Source organism: Salvelinus namaycush, chromosome 31, assembly GCF_016432855.1.
Source record: "Salvelinus namaycush isolate Seneca chromosome 31, SaNama_1.0, whole genome shotgun sequence".
Taxonomy (NCBI): Eukaryota; Metazoa; Chordata; class Actinopteri; order Salmoniformes; family Salmonidae; genus Salvelinus; species Salvelinus namaycush.
In genome coordinates, this window is record NC_052337.1 from 17,303,251 (window position 1) to 17,328,561 (window position 25,311).

At 43.8% G+C, this 25,311-nt stretch overlaps 2 protein-coding genes across 2 annotated transcripts in view; both read right to left on the minus strand.

Annotated features, from left to right (window-relative positions):
* The window catches only part of sptan1 (spectrin alpha, non-erythrocytic 1), a 51,637-nt gene extending 49,253 nt beyond the window's left edge, over positions 1–2,384 (minus strand). Inside the window, exon 1 of the mRNA XM_038970744.1 lies at positions 2,275–2,384. The gene's annotated coding sequence lies outside the window, so the exon portion shown is untranslated. The remainder of the gene's footprint in view (positions 1–2,274) is intronic.
* A 5,365-nt stretch (positions 2,385–7,749) lies between these two features.
* On the minus strand, positions 7,750–24,780 carry LOC120026407 (outer dense fiber protein 2-like). The gene is made up of 19 exons (XM_038971267.1): positions 24,674–24,780; positions 24,021–24,134; positions 23,658–23,771; positions 23,261–23,413; positions 22,843–23,033; positions 19,618–19,765; positions 19,237–19,362; positions 18,824–18,898; positions 18,550–18,621; positions 18,325–18,441; positions 17,946–18,131; positions 17,612–17,721; positions 15,303–15,438; positions 14,710–14,820; positions 12,315–12,578; positions 12,012–12,112; positions 9,664–9,826; positions 9,341–9,466; positions 7,750–9,172 (listed from the first exon to the last, which is right to left on the minus strand). The coding sequence occupies exons 1-19, from the start codon at positions 24,674–24,676 to the stop codon at positions 9,002–9,004; spliced, it is 2,481 nt and encodes an 826-aa protein (XP_038827195.1). The 5' UTR covers positions 24,677–24,780; the 3' UTR covers positions 7,750–9,001.
* Positions 24,781–25,311: the final 531 nt, after the last annotated feature.

Below are 25,311 nucleotides of genomic sequence, written 5' to 3' on the forward strand. Positions count from 1 at the left end.
TTGACTACACAAGAAGCTAATGAAATAAGTTCATTTTGGTTCCTGCCTGGCCCCTTCCATTCTATATATTTCCAGTGATTACCTCATCGAAGGGATAGGGACAGACAGCAGCAGAATTATGATTGCTCCACCTAACTCTCCGAAATGCTAAGTGGAGCTTCCTTCCCCCATCCAATCGATTCAGATCTGTGCATAGTAGGGCGAGGGACTATTGGAAGGAGTTAGGGGCCACAATGCAACCAGGCCCGAGTTTTGAACATACCGTCTTTAGTCTGGAGTGATGACTGGAAAACTAAATTCTGACATTGGTGCAAAAAATACCAGACACTATGAGGATAGAGAGGAGACAACTGAACAGGCTCATCCGTAACGCAGAAATTATTTCTTCACTCAGGCTGCAGCTCGGAGAATAGACCTGAAATTCTATTAATAAATTAGCACTGAATGAGGCCATCAACTAGAAAAATGACAGGCCTTCTCGTCTTTGCAATGTCATGGAGACATTGGTCTTACTAGCTCACAGGAGAAGTAAAAACTAAAACAGCAAGCACAGATCACAAGCCTTGCATGCTAATCTTTGAGGACGTAGTTGTTACTTTCCCCATGGATTTCTCACTGAGGATGGAAAAGGCTTATGTCATGTCCACAATTGGCCACCACCCATTAGAACAGTCAAAAGCAATGACGCAAGCGAGGCACAGCGTGGTCCAAATTCTCAGAGGTCATCACCCACCCAGCTGTGCAAATCCTCTCCCTGTGACTTCAACACATATCTATGTTTTATTTGATTTTTATTGGCATGGCATGTTCGTTCACATCTACATCGCCTTAGGGCCCTTGACAAACTTTTAAAGAAGGTGAACTGCTGACAACAGCAGCTGTTCATCTGAGTGTGTGTTGGAAAATACAAATATTTTCATTATGATAACTTTACATTTATTAGGATTTTTATGAATTTTGTTATTATAATTGTTTTTAATGTTTCGACCTTTATTTAACTAGGCAAGTTAGTTAAGAACAAATTCTTATTCACAATGACGGCCTACCCCAGCCAAACCCTAACGACGCTGGGCCAAATGGGGGCCGCCCTAAGGGACTCCCAATCACGGCCGGTTGTGATACTGCCTGGAATCGAACCAGGGTCTGTAGTGACACCTATAGCACTGAGATGCAGTGCCTTAGACCGCTGCACCACTCAGGAGCCTGAGTGGGTGAGTTAAAACTAAATTTAGTGCAAGAAGTTTACCACACCACCAAGACAATTATAATCAGAAAGGATTAGGTATACAAAGGCTAGTAATACCACCACCCAATGTGAAAACCATCAAAATGCATTGAAAGCACGGTGAAAGACAAATCGACAAAGGCCATCGACACCATCCAATGTCTGAATTACTAAAACAATGAACAGCCAGCTGAGAAATACCTGTCAACTGCGCTGCTAAGTGTGCTTTCTGCTTACCATGATAAATATTAGTTTAGGATGTTCTTAAAGCCGTATTTTAGAAGTATGCAAATATTTGCCACTACGCAGTATTGCTGCTATTTACAAACGCTTTGGCTGGCTAGACCAGCAGATGATGCCATTATATTCAATAGCATTCCAACTGTGTGGCATTGATGATGGGCGGGTCCTTCGCCTATAGCCGACACAAATATGTCTTCCGTCGACAACAGACAATAAATAACAATTGATTAAATAATGTATATATACACTAAGGTTATATACAATTACATACCATATGTATAAATGGGTATTTGATTTATAAACATTTATAAGCTGCAAATTTTGCTGTAGAATGGGTCGCGACGTTGTGTGGGCTCGCTCTGTCAAAGTCAACGCAAGGAAGCTTAGCTAACTTGCTAGCAAGCCAGTGATGGCTTCTGGTTCAGCTAGCTAATAAAGCTAGTCTCCTCCATAAGGTTATACAAGTCTGTTTCAACAAGTTATAAATTAAGCTTGTTTTTTTTACCAGGGAGGAGATGGCGGTGCCCTGACAGTTATGTCAAATATTGTATAGTACGTTTAGAAACTCCGTGGTTTTGCTGTCGGGCTTGCATCTCCCAGATGCATGTAGCTAGCTAACTTAGTTAGCAGGGGGATGGTGAGGCCACTGATGTATATAGGGTGAGGCTAGTTGTGTGAGTGACAAAAATGCTATCCCACACAACCTAACGTTACTAGAAAAAGCAGGATGGTAAATTGCTCTATGAATAGGCTAGTTAGTAAACGCCAAAGCCGTTTTTATTGAAACCCACCACGTGCACTCTTACCTCTACTTTGCAGTTAGCTTGGGTAGCTTTCTAGAACCGGATCAAAAATGTGTGGAAACCTCCCGGAATAAAATAGCTGTCGACGGCGTCGAGCTGTTCTGGGCTGTAGAGCGAGCTGTTTGGGATGTCGCTAGTGACATCATACACCGCAGCACCGAATGTGTGACGATGACTACCGGAAAATACCGAACATCATCATACCATAGTTTTGCATGCTCATGTAATTCATTTGTAATAAATGTGACTTAAATTATCATTATTTTCCAGTGATAATGAAACTATATCATATCACATTCATTTAGTGACTGTTTCACATGTGTAGAAGTAGACTGGGTGTGTACTCGTGCAGGACGCAGGCCATTTGGACGTGTGTCACAGAATACATGGTGGTTCTATACAAATATATAAAAATGAGTATGGTTTGTATTGTATATACTATCGTATCACCTTATGATTGTTATCTTATTCATAGAAATAAAACATGTTTTGTTATACCCCTGTATCAAATTACCAACATGTTTCCTATTATTTTAAATTAACATGGAATGTAATATTGATACATAGTTTGTTTTGTGTTAGCATACAAACCAATCTGACTGACACAATGTACTTGATTTTAAACTCGGTTGTAATATTTCAAGAATGTATGCTTAACACTTGAGGGGAATGCATGGCTGCCATGTGTTCGGCCCTCCCCTCCTGAGTGAATCATTGTGAGCTTACAAAACAGGGCTGTGGGCAGCTGAGCGAAAATTGAGGAAACCTAAACTTTCCTGGAGGACCTATCATCCTTTCACCTCCTCTTCCTCTGTATCTGCTGCCAAAGCCACTTTCTATCAGTCTAAATTTCAAGCTTCTGCCTCTAACCCAAGGAAACTTTTTTCCACCTTCTCATCCCTCCTTAAGCCTCCACCCCCTCCCTCTCTGCAGACGACTTTGTCAACCACTTGACATCGGCTACTCATTCACTCAGCCCATTGAGTCCACTGGTCTCACTCACACAGAACTACCTTACACCTTGACCTCTTTCTTCCCTCTCTCTCCAGATGACATCCTGCGACTAGTGAGGTCTGGCTGCCCGACAACCTGCCCGCTTGACCCCATCCCCTCCTCCCTTCTCCAGACCATCTCTGGAGATCTTCTCTCATTCATCAAATCCCTCATCAACTCATCCCTGACCACTGGCTGCGTCCCCTCTGACTTCAAAATGGCCTGAGTTGCTCCCCTTCTCAAGAAACCAACACTCGACTCATCTGATGTCAAAAACTATAGACCTATATACCATCTTTCTTTTCTGTCAAAACACTTGAGCGTGCTGTCTCTGATCAACTATCTCTTTATCTCTCTCAGAACAATCTTCTTGACCCTAACCAGTCAGGCTTCAAGACGGATCACTCAACCGAGACCGCTCTTCTCTGTGCCACGGAGGCTCTCCCCATTGCCAAAGCTGACTCTCTCTCCTCTATTCTCATCCTAGATCTATTTGCTGACTTCGACACTGTGAACCATCAGATCCTCCTCTTCACCCTCCCAGGGCTGGGCTTCTCAGGCTCTGCACACTCTTGGATTGCATCCTACTTGGCAGGCCGCTCCTTGAGGATCTCTGTCTGCACCAGGTACTCTTACTACTGGTGTCCCCCAGGGCTCGGTTCTAGGCCCTCTCCTCTTCTTTCTATACACCAAGTCACTTGGCTCTGTCATATCCATACACATGGTCTCTCCTATCATTTCTATGCGGATGACACTCAGCTTATTTTCTCCTTCCCCCCTTCTGACACCCAGGTGGCGACACGCATCTCTGCGTGCCTGGCAGATATCTCAACTTGGATGTCAGCCCTCCATCTCAAGCTCAACCTAAACAAGACGGAACTGCTCTTCCTCCTGGGGAAGGCCTGCCCGCTCAAAGACCATCACAGTTGACAACTCCACAGTGTCACCCTCCCAGAGTGCAAATAACCTTGGAGTGACCCTGGACAACACTCTGTTGTTCTCTGCAAACATCAAAGCACTGGCCTGCTCCTGCAGGTTCATGCTCACAACATCCGTAGAGTACGACCTTACCTAACACAGGAAGTGGCGCAAGTCCTAATCCAGGCACTTGTCTTCTCCCGTCTGGACTACTGCAACTCACTGTTGGCTGGGCTCCCAGCTTGTGCCATCAAACCCCTGCAACTTATCCAGAATGCAGCAGCCCGCCTGGTTTTCAACCTTCCCATGTTCTCTCATGTCACCCCACTCCTCCACACACTCCACTGGCTTCCAGTTGAAACTCGCATCCACCACAACACCATGGTGCTTACCTACGGAACAGCAAGAGGAACTGCCCCTCCCTACCTTCAAGCTATGCTCAAACCCTACACCCCAACCCGAGCACTCCGTTCTGCCACCTCAGGTCTCTTGGCCCTCTCTACCCTATAGGTGTTAAAGCTCTTCTCTGTAAGTCACTCTGGATAAGAGCGTCTGCTAAATGACTAAAATGTCATGTAAAATGTTTTCCCAAAGTACCTGACACAACCAACCTATTATTGGTGGCATTGGGTTAAGGATTCAATTCATTATGACTTTATAATTGCAGTAGTATAACTAGTGCTAAGCCTACAGTAGTACTATGACTCACTCGGCTGGGTTGGGAAGCCGGCACACTCACAACATAATTTTATTTGTTTATCCATTTTTTGTTTAACCTTTATTTAACTAGGCACACAAACACAACTTACTTGTAGCAAATAACATATAATTTATATTATAATATAACATGTTTCCCAGATGGCTCTCTGTCTTGAAGTATCACCCTCCTCAGCAGACATGCATGCAATGAACCATGTTGTCACAACTTTCAATTGCAGGCTCTGTTTACATTAGACAGCCCCATCAAGATAGAATGACAAAGAGGACTGAAACAACCAATAGAAAGACACCCGCTACTCTAGATCCAGAACCCCATATAAACCAGCAATCAACCCTTGCAATCTTCACATTCATTGCAGTGACAGACACAGACCAAACCAGGAGGATGTCAACTTCTGAGGACTTCGCATTGTCCAGTGAGAATTTGGCAGCAAGGGACAATGGCAGAGGCATAGCATTCCACTTGTAAGTACCATATTTCTTTACTATTATCCTGCTGACACTTACATGAATTAGTCCTTTGCTGAGGGGATGTTGCCATACCAAATTGTTCTATTTAAGCATATTTGCCGCTGACTGAAAGGTGATACAGTAATAAAACTCATAATTTGCTCAACAGCTTTGATGCAGTTGACTCAGGATACAGTTTGCAACCTGGTGTCATCCCAACCAATTGTTATGTCCAACAATTACAGGTAAGCCTATTTTGGCTTTATTTTCGCTGATTTGTGTGCTAATACTCTCTGGTGTGACCATGCCTTGTGGAACATACTATTGCCTGATTTGTAGGCAGGCCCAACACCCGACCTCATTTTTATCAACACTCTATGCAAATGCTATCCACAACCCCCATTCTGTCACACCTCTGGGAAGCAGTTGTGATAAAAGCCTATAGGTCTGATGGTGTGATTGGAAGTTAACTTTTACATTATTCTATTGGTCAACTCAGATTTCGAATACAAACAACTCAAATGTTTATAAAAGGGTCTTAGACTCATTGTGTCATTCTCTTTTGTTCCTGACCTGCTGTGGTGAGATACCTACACTGTCTAAACACCCCGTGGACTCTTGGGGCATGGCCTTTCAGCCCATGAACTCTCTCCCTCTCTTTGTTCATAATAATTGCATAATCACAGGCCCCATGAGAGGATAACAATATAAATGTATTTAAAATATTACTTCACTACAGATTCATGCTATAGAGCCAAGCTAACCCAAGAAGTACGGGGCTGGCCTAGATATCCTTCTACCATAGTTGCTCAAACCATGCTGGAAAGGACAATCAAAAGACTACTAGGCCTAAGTGTTAGCACCAGATACACAGTTATAACCTATTATCTTTTCAATCAGAATTAAAGTGTGTCCGTGTGTTAAAAAACACTCCACAATTATTTGTGTTCGAATTTGGTTTAGATTTATCTGAATTTGTCTTTGTTTTGATGTTTTCCAGGAAATGCCTAACCTGCCTAGTCCAAGAAGAAATCTTCATGAATCTGAGAACAACAATGCTATGAGAAGTCCCACGATTGCTCTCTGTTCTTGTGAAGGATCTCCCATCGCCACCACCATTCACCTAATGGCCGAAATGAGTTCACGAGATGAACTTAAAAACAGACTCCGAAGACAGTTAGTGATAACAATCCAGCAACGTGACGAGTACCAGAGGAGAGACAGAGAAGCCAAAGCCAAAGTGAGGATGTTTGAGAGAAAGGCCATTGTGTTGAGGGCACAGGTCAGTGCTTTACAACCAGGTCAAATCCCTTTACGATCTGGTCAGATCTCAAACAACTTAGTGCGAGCCAGCAGACAAATACAGGTAGGTCTACTTTTCTGGCTTGATTAGGATGTGTAGGTAGGGCTGTATTTTTGTGCAGATACTGAAAGCTAAAGACAAATGGGGTGACCATTCCTTAAACACAACGAGGGCCAAATTTGTGTCAATTATTTGTGTTGAAATTAGATGTAGAACTTTTAGCTTTATTTTGATCTCTTCCAGGAACTGCGTGAACAGGCTAGACAGTATCAAATGCCTATTCCGATAAGAACTGTTCGTGGATCTCAGAACAGTGCTATGAGAGGCCATGGTGACACTCTCTGTTCTTCTTGTGGCCAACCTCTCACCTCAATCAGCATACGCCTACGGGGGGTGATGAGATCCCGGCAAGCACTGAAAAACACCTTTCGAAGACAATTCGCACTGATAATCCAGCAACGTGATGAGCTCAGGACCAGAGCCAGAGAAGCTAAAGCTAAAGGGAGGATTTTGGAGAGAAGGCACATCCTGATGAAGGCACAAGTCAGAGCTGTGCATGAGGCCTACCTAAGAGATATCGAGTTAGGTAATCTCAGCAACCCATAACCAAATGTTTTGTGAACCTTGGGTTCTGGAACCAGAGGATGTGATGTTTGTGAGAAATTGGTAGTTATTTGATAAAGTTATTTGTCACTTACCCAAGTGGCGAGAAATGGGTAGTTATTTGATGCAAGATGATTTGCAGTTGACAGCAAGTCAATAGCCTTATGACAGGCTTCTCTCATGAGAGAGTTAGATGAAAGAATGAAAATATACAATCAATTCCATGCATTCGCGCATAACAAATGCCATGCATAATTCCTTTGAATACCATAATCATCTTAGCTTTTCTGTACAATATTTTAATAAAAATGTATACATTGTATATATTTATTTTCCATTTTACCTATATTAAAGTGGATGAGAATTTTTTTAAATAATTTCTAATTGTGTGTATGTAACATAAACCATTGACACTAAAGGAGTGTAGGCTATTACCAGAAGGAAAAAAAGATAACCTTATAAATTGCTTTATTGTAACTCAACACTTTCAAGGTATATAAAATAATTTTATTAAAGTATGAAAAATATATATATTCTATTTCATAATTAAAGTAGAAGTACAACTATTACAATTATCGCCAAGAGCACATCAACTCCTACTGACCCAAATAAACAGTAAAAACAACCCAAACTAAATCATTAGTTTCATTGATATGGCCTTGGTTAGCAGATAGCACCAATCATTAGCCTGGGTACCATTCTGTTTGTGCCAACATGCCGCTCCTTGTCACGCCAAACATAACAAGGACTTAACATGATAGCACAAAAAGATCTGGGACCAGGCTAATCAATCATAGCACCAATGGAACAATTCTGTAACATGATAAGATGATAAATAGACGGAGGCTGTATATGACAGCTACGCGACAGGGTAGCTGGACAGCTATGGTTTGGTACAGTACATTTGTTAGGTGGGTGGCTAGCTATATAGTGTTGTACAGTAGGGTACAGCACAGAATGATACAGTTTGCTGAGATATCATAAACCGTAGAGGTTAAAACATAATGGACTTAGTAGGACATCAACAACTATAGGACAACTGTAACAATTACTGTAGACAAGCAGGAAGTAAATCCACCAAACATTCCTTATCCCAGCACACTTCAGTTGGTTGAGATTGGTGTCAGCAGTGCCAGGGTTGTGGATTTGATTCCCGGGGCCACCCAAATGTATGCACGCATAAGTCGCTTTGGATAAAAGCGACTGCTAAATGGCATATATTATTCAACTACTGACTTTCCGGGATTCAGGCTCTGATGAAGGTGATTCATGCCTAAACGTAAGCCTATTGTTCTTTTGTCCCGTCAATAAATCTATCAGATTTACCCAGAAACAGAATGCTCCTTTTTCTATATTCTCCCTGATAGTCACTAGTTAAAGTGTCCTGGGGTAAGGAGTGTTTTTTTGGGATTTCCAAGTCCCTCAGATGATTCCTTTTCTGTTTTAGCTGGCCTGAAGCGTGTTTGGGTGTACTTGTCCAAGCTGGAAGTGAAGACTGTGTAAACTATTAATGTCTGCAAACAGCACTTTCCTTTCTTGAAAAAATTGATATATTATAGCCATATTGATATTGTATAATTGTAACATATACACACTCAAAATCCACATATTTCATATAGATGAAAAGAGCCCTCTGAAAATGGACCTGGATAAATAAGTGTGTGTTTGGACAGAGTACCCTCAGATGAGACAGGTGTGTGTGTCTGTGTGTGTGTTCTGAGAGAATCTTTGGGGATGGTTCCCTCAGATAGGAGAGGGGGCCCGCAGAGAGCTGGTGAGGGCTAAGTCGCCGAACACGTTGGCATAGGATGCTTTGAGGAACTGGACGTAGTTCTGCAGACTCCTGTTGATGCTGTCTGACTGCTCCAGACGATCCTTCACATCCTGCAGACGCGACTGGTAACGCCGCTCCACCTGAAGGGGAGCACACACACAGTTATGAAATTATCTCTGATTGTGTGTGTGTAAGGTGAGTATTGTCGTGATTCAATGTCGTTGACCACAATAGGTTTAGAGACTATCATAGATTATAATCAGAGTTTTACACGAGAGATGTGCATTTCTTAAAACACTCCCCCACACCTCCTCTTTGCTACGGCGTAGGGTGGTGAGTTCTGTGGCGGTCCTGCTCAACTGTGTCTGTAGGTCCACCACCTTGGACTGGGTGGAGCGCTCTTTGGTGGACGCACGCTCCCGGGTGTTGGACACCTATACACCAGGACAGAGATACTCCATCAGACAGAGCAACGGACTTCTCACCTTGTTACAACAAAGATAAAACATCCTCAGGGAAGAAAACTATTGTCAGAGTATTTTAGCTGATGTCGTGGTGAGATTTTTGTTGTCTGAAAATGACTGCTTCCCAGCCTCCCCTGTCCCCAGGCAGCCAGGAGCCCCAGACAGACCTGTAGTCGGGCGTCTTCTAAAGCCTCCTCCAGCTGGCGGGTCAGGTGGGTGCACTCACGGGACTTCTCCTCCAGACAGAGATGGTTGCTGTGGATGGTCTCCTCCCGCTTGGCGATCACCCCCGCCAGGTCCCTGTTTTGACTGGTGGCCTCCTCCAACTTCCTGTAAGGGAGAGACAGGGTGGGAAGGAGGGAGGGACAGGGGGGTTAAAGAGAGAGATAGAGGGGAGGGCTGTAAGACCCAGGTATGCTCACACATACATCACACGGTATACATAAACACACACAGAGGGGGGGTCACATGTATCCGCCGGGGTCACACACTAACAATGTATGAACTCACTGTACTGTATGTCACTTTGGATATACAGTTGAAGTCGGAAGTGTACATACACCATAGACAAATACATTTAAACTCAGTTTTTCACAATTCCTGACATTTAATCCTAGTAAAAATTCCCTGTCTTAAGTCAGTTAGGATCACCACTTTATTTTAAGAATGTGAAATGTCAGAATAATAGTAGAGAGAATGATTTATTTCAGCTTTTATTTCTTTCATCACATTCCCAGTGGGTCAGAAGTTTACATACACTTAATTTAGTATTTGGTAGCATTACCTTTAAATTGTTTAACTTGGGTCAAACATTTTGGGTAGCCTTCCACAAGCTTCCCACAATAAGTTGGGTGAATTTTAGCCCATTCCTCTTGACAGAGCTGGTGTAACTGAGTCAGGTTTGTAGGCCTCCTTGCTCACACACGCTTTTTCAGTTCTGCCCACAAATGTTCTATAGGATTGAGGTCAGGGCTTTGTGATGGCCACTCCAAAACCTTGACTTTGTTGTCCTTAAGCCATTTTGCCACACATTTGGAAGTATGCTTGAGGTCATTGTCCATTTGGAAGACCCATTTGCGACCAAGCTTTAACTTCCTGACTGATGTCGTGAGATGTTGCTTCAATATATCCACATAATATTCCTTCCTCATGATGCCATCTATTATATGAAGTGCACCAGTCCCTCATACAGCAAAGCCCCCCCAACAACATGATGCTGCCACACCCGTGCTTCACAGTTGGGATGGTGTTCTTCGGCTTGCAAGCCTCCCCCTTTTTCCTCCAAACACAACAATGGTCATTATGGCCAAACAGTTCTATTTTTGTTTCATCAGACCAGAGGGCATTTCTCCAAAAAGTACAATCTTTGTTCCCAGTAGCAAACCGCCGTCTAGCTTTTTTATGGCGGTTTTGGAGCAGTGGCTTCTTCCTTGCTGAGCGGCCTTTCAGGTTATGTCGATATAGGACTCGTTTACTGTGGATATAGATTATTTTGTACCTGTTCCCTCCAGCATCTTCACAAGGTCCTTAGCTGTTGTTCTGGGATTGATTTGCACTTTTCACACCAAAGTACGTTCATCTCTAGGAGACAGAACGCGTCTCCTTCCTGAGCGGTATGACGGCTGCGTGGTCCCATGCTGTTTATACTTGCATACTATTGTTTGTACAGATGAACGTGGTATCTTCAGGCGTTTGGAAATTGCTCCCAAGGATGAACCAGACTTGTGTAGGTCTACAATTTTTCTTCTGAGGTCTTGGCTGATTTCTTTTGATTTTCCCATGATGTCAAGGAAAGAGGCACTGAGTTTGAAGGTAGGCCTTGAAATACATCCACAGGTACACCTTCAATTGACAAAGGCTAATTGACATAATTTATCAGAAGCTTCTAAAGCCATGACATCATTTTCTGGAATTTCCAAGCTTTTTAAAGGCACAGTTAACTTAGTGTATTTAAACTTCTGACCCACTGGAATTGTGATACAGTGAATTATAAGTGAAATAATCTGTCTGTAAACAATTGTTGGAAAAATGTCCTAACCGACTTGCTAAAACTATAGTTTGTTAACAAGAAAATTGTGGAGTGGTTGAGAAATGAGTTTTAATGACTCCAACCTAAGTGTATGTAAACTTTGACTTCAAATGTAGTAGTCAGGGGCGCAACTTTGGTGGGGGGGACATACTTTTAAAATGATTATTATTATATTATTTTATTTATTTAGTTGGATAAACACTCCAAACAGCCTACCCGACTGCTCGGAGGCGTCCGCATGGTCCTAAAGCACACAGTTGCCTCGTTTTGTATCACATTCCAATGATAAAACTGGGGGGGGGCACAGAAATGCATGTCCCCCCGTCCCCAGCAAAAGTTGCACCCCTGATATTAGTTATCATATTACCAAAACACACAGGAACATGCACACTGTACACACATACAGACTCGTACTGTTCAGTGTGTAATGATATTCATGCGGGTCAATACATGTGTCAGGCTCTGGAATGGCCGTAACTGTCTGACCTCTCCAGACTCTCCACACGGTGTTGCAGCTGTTTGTTCTCCTCCAACAGGACCGAGTTCTTCACTCTCACCAGCTCCACCTGGGTGCCTTGTTGCTCCACCTAGAGAGAGAGAGACCCACACACACACACCACCCATTAATAAACCATTAATAACACCAATAAAGCCACAGTCTGGAAGCATACCATTAAGTTTTGTGTACAGCGCACACACCATGCTCAGGTCAGCCAAGGTGGCACACACACCCACACACACACTTCCCACCTCCCATACACACACTTTCACCCCCCCACACACACACACCTTCATGTGCAGGTCGGCCAGGGCAGTGGTCAGCTCGGTGCTGTGTCTCTCCTGGGCGTGTTCCCTGTCCTGAGCTTCCTCCAGTAGGACATCGGAGCGCCGCAGTGCCTCAGGAAGAGGCTCCAGCTCTGTCAGCCGGCCCAGTAGCTCCCTACGCACCACCTCTAACTCCCTCTCCATCTGGTCCCGGACCTCCCGTGCCTCGCATTCCGTTTGTCCCAGCCTGGCACAGTACTCGTCCGCCTCCGCCTGCGTCTTCACCACCTGAGTGATGGGCAATGGGTAGCATTACACAGACGCACTAACACACATAGGGCACGCAGGAACAGTGCACGCACACACATAGTCATTTATTTAAGCAATAAGGCACAAGGGGGGTGTGGTACAGTTGAAGTTTACATACACTTAGGTTGGAGTCATTAAAACTCGTTTTTCAACCACCACAAATTTCTTGTTAACAAACTATAGTTTTGGCAAGTCGGTTAGGTAATCTACTTTGTGCATGACACAAGTAATTTTTCCAACAATTGTTTACAGACAGATTACATCACTTATAATTCACTGTATCACAATTCCAGTGGGTCAGAAGTTTACATACACTAAGTTGACTGTGCCTTTAAACAGCTTGGAAAATTCCAGAAAATGATGTCATGGCTTTAGACGCTTCTGAAAGGCTAATTGACATCATTTTAGTCAATTGGAGGTGTACCTGTGGATGTATTTCATGGCCTACCTTCAAACTCAGTGCCTCTTTGCTTGACATCATGGGAAAATAAAAATAAATCAGTCAAGACCTCAGAAGAAAAATTGTAGACCTCCACAAGTCTGGTTCATCCTTGGGAGCAATTTCCAAACGCCTGAAGGTACCACGTTCATCTGTACAAACGATAGTACGCAAGTATGAACAGCATGGGACCACGCAGCCGTCATACCGCTCAGGAAGGAGACGCGTTCTGTCTCCTAGAGATGAACGTACTTTGGTGCGAAAAGTGCAAATCAATCCCAGAACAACAGCAAAGGACCTTGTGAAGATGCTGGAGGAAACTGGTACAAAAGTATCTATATCCACAGTAAAACGAGTCCTATATCGACATAACCTGAAAGGCCGCTCAGCAAGCCACTGCTCCAAAACCGCCATAAAAAAGCCAGACTATGGTTTGCAACTGCACATGGTGACAAAAATCATACTTTTTGGAAAAATGTCCTCTGGTCTGATGAAACAAAAATAGAACTGTTTGGCCATAATGACCATCGTTATGTTTGGAGGAAAAAGGGGGAGGCTTGCAAGCCGAAGAACACCCTTCCAACCATGAAGCACGTGGGTAGCAGCATCATGTTGTGGGGATGCTTTGCTGCAGGAGGGACTGGTGCACTTCACATAATAGATGGCATCATGAGGGAGGAAAATTATGTGGATATATTGAAGCAACATCTCAAGACATCAGTCAGGAAGTTAAAGCTTGGTCGCAAATGGGTCTTCCAAATGGACAATGACCCCAAGCATACTTCCAAAGTTGTGGCAAAATGGCTTAAGGACAACAAAGTCAAGGTTTTGGAGTGGCCATCACAAAGCCCTGACCTCAATCCTATAGAAAATTTGTGGGCAGAACTGAAAAAGCGTGTGCGAGCAAGGAGGCCTACAAACCTGACTCAGTTACACCAGCTCTGTCAGGAGGAATGGGCTAAAATTCACCCAACTTATTGTGGGAAGCTTGTGGAAGGCCACCCGAAATGTTTGACCCAAGTTAAACAATTTAAAGGCAATGCTACCAAATACTAAATTGAGTGTATGTAAACTTCTGACCCACTGTGAATGTGATGAAAGAAATAAAAGCTGAAATAAATCATTCTCTCTACTATTATTCTGACATTTCACATTCTTAAAATAAAGTGATGATCCTAACTGACCTAAGACAGGGAATTTTTACTAGGATTAAATGTCAGGAATTGTGAAAAACTGAGTTTAAATGTATTTGGCTATGGTGTATGTAAACTTCCGACTTCAACTGTATATGGTCAATATACCATGGCTAAGGGCTGTTCTTAAGCACGACGCAAAGCAGAGTGCCTGGATACAGCCCATAGCCGTGGTATATTGGTAATATACTACAAATCCCCTGAGGTGCCTTACTGCTATTATGAACTGGTTACCCCTGTAATTAGAGCAGTAAAAATAAATGTTTTGTCATACCCATGGTATACGGTCTGACTCCGCTTTGCGTCGTGCATAAGAACAGCCCTTAGCCGTGGTATATTGGCCATATACCACACCTCCTTGGGCCTTATTGCTTAATTCTCTTTCATTTAGTCTATTATTGCATGTTTGTGGGCACTGTATGTGGGTACTACGTGGGCGTATACTTGTGTGTGTGTGCGCTTGTGTGTGTTTACATACCTGGGTCTTATAGCTGTCTACCAGGCTCTCGTATTGCTTCACAGAGGCTTTGACTTGTTGTACCTCTGACTGGGACAGAGCCAGCTTCTCTTCCACAGCAGATAACCTGGCCTGAATGAGGGAAACACACACATATGGCTGTCAGCCAGCAGTACAGAACGGTGTACATGTGTGTACCAGAATAATCTGACCGCAAGTCGGTGTTATGATGCAATGAAGCAATCTATTATATGGTCAGATAAATCTATGGATAATGAATTACATTTGTATCTTTGTAATGTACTGAAACCAGAACCAACACATACTATTTGTTAGGTACCGGGTAGAAATGGGATTCTCGTAAAAGAAGAAAGTACCACATAATGGATTGGTACAGAAACAGATTAAAGGCGAAGGGAAACACTAGGCTTTAGAACGTCAGCTAACTGTAACGTTGCTTGGCTTTACTTCCTAAAGTGTTTACATTCCCCTTTAAAGCTCAATGAAAAATATCCATTCAAAGCGATTTCTAGTTCAACTTCCAGACTAAAATGAATCTGTCTCCGGGAAACTGGGCAAAACATTTCAGGTGTTAATCCATTGTCGTCATTGACCTTGAGGCTCTGGTTCTGTAGCCTGCAGTGGGTGCCCTCTGTGGTGAGACTGTGCAGGCGGTCCAGGAGCCCCTCTCTCTCGGCCCGGCCCTTGTCCTCTCTCCCATGGAGCTGCTGTGTCAGGTCTGACATTCGGCTGCACACACACAGGGTGGAGCAGGATGATAAAAGTTGGATTAGGAAGGCTTAATGTCAGCTGGGCTTTATGTTAGACCATGGGGGTTTGTACTGTGTATTTAAAGACATTATTCTTGACATAGCTCATTCTAATATTTCTACTACTGTACATTACATTTTAGTTACTGTTTATAAACACAGCATACTTATTTATATACTGGATTCTTGATGTAGCTCACTCTAATATATCTACTGCTTTACATATCATTCTTAGTCTACACTACATGACCAAAAGTATGTGGACACCTGCTCGTCGAACATCTCATTCCAAAATCATGGGCATTAATATGGAGTTGGTCCCCCCTTTGCTGCTATAACAGCCTCCACTCTTCTGGGAAGGCTTTCCACTAGATGTCGGAACATTGCTGCAGGGACTTGCTTCCATTCAGCCACAAGAGCATTAGTGAGGTTGTGCCCTGATGTTGGGCGATTAGGCCTGGCTCGCAGTCGACATTCCAATTCCTCCCAAAGGTGTTCGATGGGGCTGAGGTTTGTGCTCTGTACAGGCCAGTCAAGTTCTTCCACACCGATTTCAACAAATAATTTCTGTACGGACCTCACTTTGTGCACAGGGGCATTGTCACCCTGAAACAGGAAAGGGCCTTCCCCAAACTGTTGCTACAAAGTTGGAAGCACAGAATCATCTACAATGGCATTGTCATCCTTGTCATAGACAGTTCTCTCTGCTACCACACGGCAAGCGGTATCGGAGCACCAAGTCTAGGTCCAAAAGACTTCTTAACAGCTTTTACCCCCAAGTCATAAGACTCCAGAACAGCTAATCAAATGGCTACCCAGACTATTTGCATTGCCCCCCCCTCTTTTAAACTGCTGCTACTCTTAAACTGCTGCTTGTAAGTAAGCATTTCACTGTAAGATCTACACCTGTTGTATTCGGCGCATGTGACAAATAACATTTGATTTGCTGTAGCTTTAAGATTTCCCTTCACTGGAACTAAGGGGCCTAGCCCGAACCATGAAAAACAGCCCGACCCTTATTCCTCCTCCACCAAACTTTACAGTTGGCACTATGCATTAGGGCAGGTAGCGTTCTCTTGGCATCCGCCTAGATTCGTCCGTCGGACTGCCAGATGGTGAAACGTGATTCATCACTCCAAAGAATGCGTTTCCACTACTCCAGAGTCCAATGAGCTTTACACCACTCCAGCCGACGCTTGGCATTGGGCATGGTGATCTTAGGCTTGTGTGCGGCTTCTCGGCCATTGAAACCCATTTCATGAAGCTCCCGACGAACAGTTCTTGTGCCAATGTTGCTTCCAGAGGCAATTTGGCACTTGGTAGTGAGTGGTGCAACCAAGGACAGACCATTTTTAAGCGCTATGATTTTCAGCACTCGGTGGTCCCGTTCTGTGAGCTTGTGTGGCCTACCACTTCGCGGCTGAGCCGTTGTTGCTCCTAGACATTTCCAATTCACAATAACAGCACTTACAGTTGACTGGGGCAGCTCTACCAGGGCAGAAATGTTACAAACTGACTTGTTGGAAAGGTGGCATCCTATGACGGTGTCACATTGAAAGTCACTGAGCTCTTCAGTACGGGCCATTCTACTGCCAATGTTTGTGTATGGAGATTGAATGGCTGTATGCTCGATTTTATACACCTGTCAGTAACATGTGTGGCTGATGTCCACATACTCTTGTATATATTATGTATCTTGTGTAAATTCATCTGGTGTATACAGTATACTGTATATGTATAGATTGCATTTGGATTACTGTTACAGTTCTATTTGGGTTTTTAATTAATTAGTTCAGAAATTCTTGATTTGTTTTTTGGTTGTGGATTATCTGTGTACTTCTTTGACATTCCACTGCATTGTTAGGAGCTAGTAACATAGGCATTTCACTGCATTGTTAGGAGCTAGTAACATAGGCATTTCACTGCATTGTTAGGAGCTAGTAACATAGGCATTTCACTGCATTGTTAGGAGCTAGTAACATAGGCATTTCACTGCATTCGATATAAGATCTGCTAAACGGTGTACGCGACCAATGACTTTGATTTGACTATATTTTACATTTGACATATTCATGATTGTGCTTGATTCTGTGTTCCCTCTTATTCTGAGAGAAAGTGGTCAATCAAATGAAGCATCTCTCTCTTTCTCTCACATGTTGAGGACTGAGACCTCCATCTCTAGCTGAGTCTTGTCCTTCATTTCCTGGGAGTGGCGACCACGCCAGTTCTCTGCTGCTGATAGGGCCTCTGCCATCTGGTTCTCCTGTGAAGTCAACAATATCATCCAATAGATTTTAACATTATTCAAGTCGGGCCATGGAGAGCTACACGGTACATCTGGCTGTTGTTCTAGCCCATTACTAACAAAGGTTGACTTATCATCAAGCTATTCTTCTGTGGGATATCTTGTTCCTAAGCACTGATTCAAGGTCAGTTTTTTATAAAGATTAGACACAGTTAGGCCACCTTCCCCTCCCCTTCACCTACCACATCCAGTAGCTGGGTGCTGAGCTGCCCGGCGGTATCTTCGCTGCGTTCAGCCCGGTGTTTCTGGGCCCGTGTGGCCCTCTTTAGGTCCTCTTTGTCGGCCTCCGCCTGTAGTTTCAGACCCCGCAACTGCTCCAGCAGGTGACCCATCTCTCCCTGCTGCTGACTGGCCGCCCGCTCCAGGTTCTTGACAAATCCAAAAGCAGAGGATGAAAAAAAACATACAGGAAGAAATTTTATTTGTAGTAGGACTGATCTTTTCACTTTTCTTTTACAATAAGGCATAGGCAAAGTATGTAAATATAGCAAAATGAAGCTGCTCCAGAGCAAGATGAATTGCGTACTAAACAGAATCCACGCAACAAACATGTCACTCTACCTTGATTTGCACAGCAAGGCGGTTGTTGTCAGCCTCTTTGCTGCGTAACTGGCTCTGCAAGTGGGCCCGAGTAGACTCCAGCACTTTAGACAGTTCGCCTGTGGTCTTAGCATTCTCCTGGAACATCAACAGACAGAAAATACATTATCATAATCATTCAAATAATGATATATTTGATGAACACGCTGCGAGTGTGTGAGACACATTACTGCCTCTGTACTTCACCTTCTCTGTGTCCAGAAGCGTAGTCAGTTGCTTCACCTCCCTCTTTTTCTCTTGCAGTTTCACCACAATATTCTGTGTGATGACATGCCATGTTTATAATATGCTTTTAGTGTAATGTATGCTTTACGAATGACACAGACATTAACTTCAGTAGAACCTTCTTCTATTCATCAACTGCCCCAAGAGCACAAACCATTTTGAAGAGGCCATTTTGGTGATTCATAATACGAGGAACATTTTGCTGACAGACAGTGGCTTATTCAAAGAAACACACCGAGTTTTCTGCCTCTGTGTCTGTAAGCCTCTTCAGAAGTACATCTTTCTGTTCTGACATCCTCGTGGATTCCAGCTGTTCAAAAAACAAACAAGAAAAACAGCCACCACAACAGGTAAAAGTGCAGTTATAAGAGGGCCTTATTTCAGGCCACAACATAAGATTGTGAGTTGTAATTGGCTTGCTGCCTCATCCTGCTTCTGAAAGTCATTGGTTCCTCATCTTGTCAGCATTTTCACCATCCCGGAATTTGTTGAAACTTAGGGGTTCAAGTAGGGCTAGGGTTCAGGCTAAGTAAAGTATCTTTGCTAATCATGTTGTGGCCCTAAATCAAGGCATGTTATAGCTAAAAGTAAGTTCTACTCTACTGCAGGCCAATCTGCCCTCTACTGGCCTGAAGCGTGTACCGGTACCTCACGTCCGTGCTGTTCCCTCAGTAGGTGGCGCAGCGTGCGGTTGGTGGCCTCAAACGTCTCCAGTTTCTGGAGCAGCAGCTCCTTCTGACTCGCCAGGAGGGAAGACTCAGTCCCAGACATCCTCTTTTCCAACCAAATGAAAGAATTTCATATTTCAACACCTACATTATATCCTGAGGTTGCACCTACCATATGCATTTTGAAAACCTATATTGGTTTCTAAGCATGGTTGGGGTCAATTCCATTTCAATTCAGTCAACTGAGGAAGTTAACTAATATCCCCTCTGAAAATAACAAATAGTCTGAATTGGCATGTCAATCCATTTCCTGAATTGAAATTGTGCTCAACCCCCTAACCCTGTCTCTGTTGTCACTCACGCTGGTGCTGACACTCCTCATCTTAGTGACGGTCTCTCTGAGGGCTGACACCTGTATTGCAGCCTCTGTCCCATCTATCTCAGCCTCCATCAACTTCCTGAGCAGAGTGTCCTTCTCCAGCTGCATTGACTCCATAGACCTCTCTAGTCTGGACAGGTGTGTAGGCAGACGTCGTATGAGAGGCAGAGGAATGGCAGATTGTGAATATGGGACACAGAAAGGAAAGATTGTTGTATTATAAACTTGGTGGTTTGAGCCCTGAATGCTGATTGGCTGACAGACGTGGTATATCAGACTGTATATCACATTTATTTTTAATGCTCTAATTACATTGGTTACCAGTTTATAATAGCAATAATGCATCTTGGGGGTTTGTGGTATATGGCTAATGGTTCTACCACACCCCCACGGGCTTTATTGCTTAATTATACACTAAGTGTACAAAACATTAAGAACACCTTCCTAATATTGAGTTGCACCCCGTTTTGCCCTCAGAACAGCCTCAATTCGTCAGGGCCTGGACTCTACAAGGTGTCGATGCTGGCCTATGTTGACTCCAATGCTTCCCACAATTGTGTCATGTTGGCTGGATGTCCTTTGGGTGGTGTACCATTCTTGATGCACACGGGAAACTGTTGAGCGTAAAAAACACAGCAACGCTGCAGTTGTTGACAGAAACCGCCGCGCCTGGCACCTACTACCATACCCCGTTCAAAGTCACTTAAAACTTTTGTCTTGCCCCAAGGCTTAAAAATCCTTCTTTAACCTGTCTCCTCCCCTTGACATCAATAAGGGATCATAGCTTTCACCTGGATTCACCTCGTCAGTCTGTCATGGAAAGAGTAAGTGTTCTTAATGTTTTGTACACAGATTTTATTTTACCCTTATTTTACCAGATAAATTGACTGAGAACACATTATCATTTAAAATCAAATCTAATTTTATTGGTCACATACACATGGTTAGCAGATGTTATTGCGAGTGTAGCGAAATGCTTATGCTTCTAGATCCGACAGTGCAGCAGTATCTAACAGGTAATATCTAACAAATTCCACAACAAAACCTAATACACACAAGTAAAGGAATGGGATGAGAATATATAAGTATAAAATATATGGATGAACAGCGACAGAGCGGCTAAGATGCAATAGATAGTAAAGAATAGATAGTGAAGGATACAGTATACAACATATGAGATGAATAATGCAAGATATATAAGCATTCTTAAAGTGGCATAATTAAAGTGACTAGTGTTCCATTTATTAAAGTGGCCAATGATATCAAGTCTGTAAGTAGGCAGCTGCCTCTCTGTGCTAGTGGTGGCTGTTGGCCTTGAGATGGAAGCTGTTTTTCAATCTCTCTGTCCCAGCTTTGATGCACCTGTACTGACCTCGCCTTCTGGATGGAAGTGGGGTGAACAGGTAGTGGCTCGGGTGGTTATTGTCCTTGATTATCTTTTTTTCCTTCCTGTGACATCGGGTGTTGTAGGTGTCCTGGAGGGCAGGGAGCTTGCCCCCGGTGATGCGTTGTGCAGACCGCACCACCCTCTGGAGAACCCTGCAGTTGTGAGCGGTGCAGTTGCCGTACCAGGTGGTGATACAGCCCGACAGGATGCTCTCAATTGTGCACCTGTAAAAGTTAGTGAGGGTTTTTGGTGACAAGCCACATTTTGTCAGCCTCCTGAGGTTGAAGAGGCGCTGCTGCACCTCCTTCTCCACACTGTAAGTGTGGGTGGACCATTTCAGTTTGTCTGTGATATGTACACTGAGGAACTTAAAAAACTTTCCACCTTCTCCACTGCTGTCCACATCCACCGATGTGGATAGGGAGGTGCTCCCTTTGCTGTTTCCTGAAGTCCGCAATCATCTCTTTTGTTTTGCTGACATTGAGTTAGAGATTATTTTCCTGACACCACATTCCGAGGGCCCTCACCTCCTCCCTGTAGGCTGTCTCGTCGTTGTTGGTAATCAAGCCTACTACTGTTGTGTCGTCTGCAAATTTGATGATTGAGTTGGAGGCGTGCATGGCCACGCAGTTGTGGGTGAACAAGGAGTACAGGAGGGGGCTGAGAACGCACCCTTGTGGGGCCCCAGTGTTGAGGATCCTACTTTCACCACCTGGGGGCAACCCGTCAGGAAGTCCAGGACCCAGTTTCACAGGGCAGGGTCGAGAACCCAGGGTCTCAAGCTTAATGATGAGTTTGGAGGGAACTATGCTGTTGAATGCTGAGCTGTAGTCAATGAACAGAATTCTTACATAGATATTCCTCTTATCCAGATGGGATAGGGCAGCGTGCAGTGTGATGGCGATTGCATCGTCTGTGGACCTATTGGGGCGATAAGCAAATTGGAGTGGGTCTAGGGTGACAGGTAGGGTGGAGGTGATATGATCCTTGACTAGTCTCTCAAAGCACTTCACGATAGAGAGATAGAGAGCCCACAGTCTTTGGTAGCAGGCCACGTCTGTGGCACTGTATTGTCCTCAAAGCGCACAAAGAAGTTTTTTTAATTTGTCTGGAAACAAGACGTTGATGTCCGCAACGGGGCTGTTTTTTTTTTTGTAATCCGTGATTGTCTGTAGACCCTGCCACATACGTCTCGTGTTTGAGCCGTTGAATTGCGACTCCACTTTGTCTCTATACTGACGCTTTGCTTGTTTGAGAGCCACCAGCAATGACCTGGGAAATAGTTACAGGGGATGGGGGGGTGAATGAGCCAATTGAAAGCTGTGAATGATTAGGTGGCCATGATGGTGTGAGGGCCAGATGGGGAATTTCAGCCAGGACACCGGGGCTCATTGTATGACATTATAACAGGCCAGTGATATTTTGCATGGCTCGCGATTCACTGGTGGCTCTCGATAACTTAACTTTTGGCTCCCGACAATAAATCAGATGTTATATATAAAGAACTACTAAATAGACCTTCTTTTATTACAAGGACTATTAATGGGTTAAAGGCGTCTGAGAATCATGGCTCATCATCACAGTCATAACAACTCTGGACAACTCATACCTGCCGGCAACAGGGTATTGAATCACATCTTCCTCTCTGTCTGACACTCACTATCTGTTTTCCTCTCTACTTTCTGACTAACACTGTCCATAAAATACAGTACATTTTTAATACAGGGCAAAAATAAGAAAATAAGTTAAAGCTGTAACATCACGAAAACAAAGTAAATTTAAATAAACTATGGTTTCAAGTGTATCTGTCTGGTCCATACCTGCTGGTGCAGTCGCTCTCATCCAGCATCTTCTCCATGGAGTGGCGCAGGCGGGAGTTCTCCCTCTCCGTGACCTCCAGCTCATTGGCCACCTCGGCCAGCTCCTCCTCCTGCTCCTCAATGACCCGCTGGGAGGCGCTAAGTTTCTCAGACTGCCGATCCAGCAGCTGCTCCTTCCTTCGTAGCTCCACCTATACACATACACACACACACACACACACACACACACACACACACACACACACACACACACACACACACACACACACACACACACACACACACACACACACACACACACACACACACAAGATTAAATAAATGTTGTATCAAGACGTAGGGAACTAGGGGAACTTGTGCATCCGGTCCTAAGGAGAATTTTACGGGAGGGACAGACCACACTTTTGAACGTGCTCACCTCAGTCATCAGGCTGTCAATCTTCCTCTCGTACTGGTTGATTCGTCCATGCAGCACTTCCTCCTCCTCTGACGAGAGGTCGGCAAATCGCAGCGGAGAGTGGGAGATCTCGGGCTGAGGTAATGTTGTGATCTCCAGACGATGAGTCGGCCCCTGAGACATGAATAGATTCAGTGACCACAGACTCTGAGACATGAATAGATTCAGTGACCACAGACTCTGGAAACATTGCTTCTTTTGATCCATTTTATAACATATTATTGAAAGGGTTGATAGGATAGTCTTGAAATTAGTTATTTTATAAGATACTGCTTTAATAGGCGTATGGATACATTGTATTTGTGGAAATTAAGATAAATAGACAGACAAGATAAAAGGAGTGAATAGCATGTCAGACCTCCCATTTGTAGGAGGCATCCCGTATGGAGGCCTTCCCAGGCGGTATCCACGGCACCCGTGTCTTGACCTTTGCAGTAGGTCGCAGGTTCCCTCCATCGCCCTTAGTCTTACCCTAAAAAATAGACTGCATAAAACTCAAGGGAGACACTATGCCTTTACATGTAGTGCATGGCATACAGTATCAAATAGCATAAAAGAAAGGGGTATACATTCAGAGACCCTTGGAAACAGTGTAGAACATATTCTCCATGCTTTTCGTATCAATTCAGCACCTCAGGCCCTGAATCAGAACTGTATTCATAGGAAACTAGGACATCTAATGAACTTTTCAAATGTGTTCGCCTGAAAAGGTTTTTCCAACCTGTGGTGTCCTGGCAGGGCTCCTACTCTTCTTCACATGCACATGCACAGGCGTGGTCTCATTCACGTGCACATGTAGGGGTGGTGAGATTGATCGGGTTCTCAGTGCTTTTTTCTGTAGTAAAAAAATCTGTGTGTCAACTACGCAAAGGCCACAAAATAACTCCCTCATCAGCTCAACCTTTCTATTGTGGCCCAGCACTACCACACCTTCAAACAAACCCAGTCAAAGGGAGACTTTTTCAAAGGGAGGCAGAATCATATGCACTGTCTGAAACAGAGTAAATGGTGCAAAGCAGGCCTTGATAAGGGATAGTTTCCCTGGGTACATCACAAACATCAAGGAAATTGGGGCAAGTGTAAACAAACAAGGTGGGGTTGATTCACTGTCAGATGTGATTCTTGTTTAGTAGGAGATTGTCTGTCAATCAAAATATAAGTAGTTAGTTAGATAGCCATTATACTAGCAAGCTAGATAGATACGTAGCTTATGAAATTTAGTAGATACCACATGAAATGGCCTGGTAGCGTTAGCTAGCTAGCTATTTGGCTAAACCGAGTTTCTGCTAAGACAGAGACTGCGATGTGGACAAATTGATTAGCTAAAAATAAGTTGAAGTATCTACTGTAGCGTTAACATCAGAAGTCACTCACCATGTGAAAACACAATATTCCTCGAAATGGTAGATTATGTATATTGTGAAATATATTTTACTTAGCTTGCTAGCATTTCATTCAACAGGCAAAGCTTCCTCCAAAACACCATTCTTCCGGTAGACTAGCATTCTGATAGGTGATTGGCTGATTCAAAACTTTGCTGATCTGTGATTGGAGCAAAGAACTGACCTTGGTGTTTTATGATCCACGTTGTTGATAGCAACGGGTTCCCTAGAAACCGTCCAAGCCTACACAAGTTTGCTTTGGCTGGGAGTTGCTCTCTCCTCTCCTGGGGTCATGGTTAGAAGGGCTTATGCAGCAGGTTAGAATAATTAACTTAGCAGGTTAGGATAATTAGGTTAAGGTGAGAAAAAGTGTTAGGGTTAGGTAAAATGCAAAACACATGACCTTTTGACCTTAATTTACCAAAGCTGGATTTGTTCTAGCCATGACTATCCTGGCTGCACTCATGATGGTGATGGCAGTAGTTAGGTGGTCCAATTAAGGATGAAAATAGCCTAGATCAGTGGTTCCCAACCGGGGGTACTTGGCCTATCCACAGGGGATACTTAAGAAGACTCATGAGACCATAGGCTTACTGGTAAAATGCCCACGAGGGTATACTTCAGGGGCAC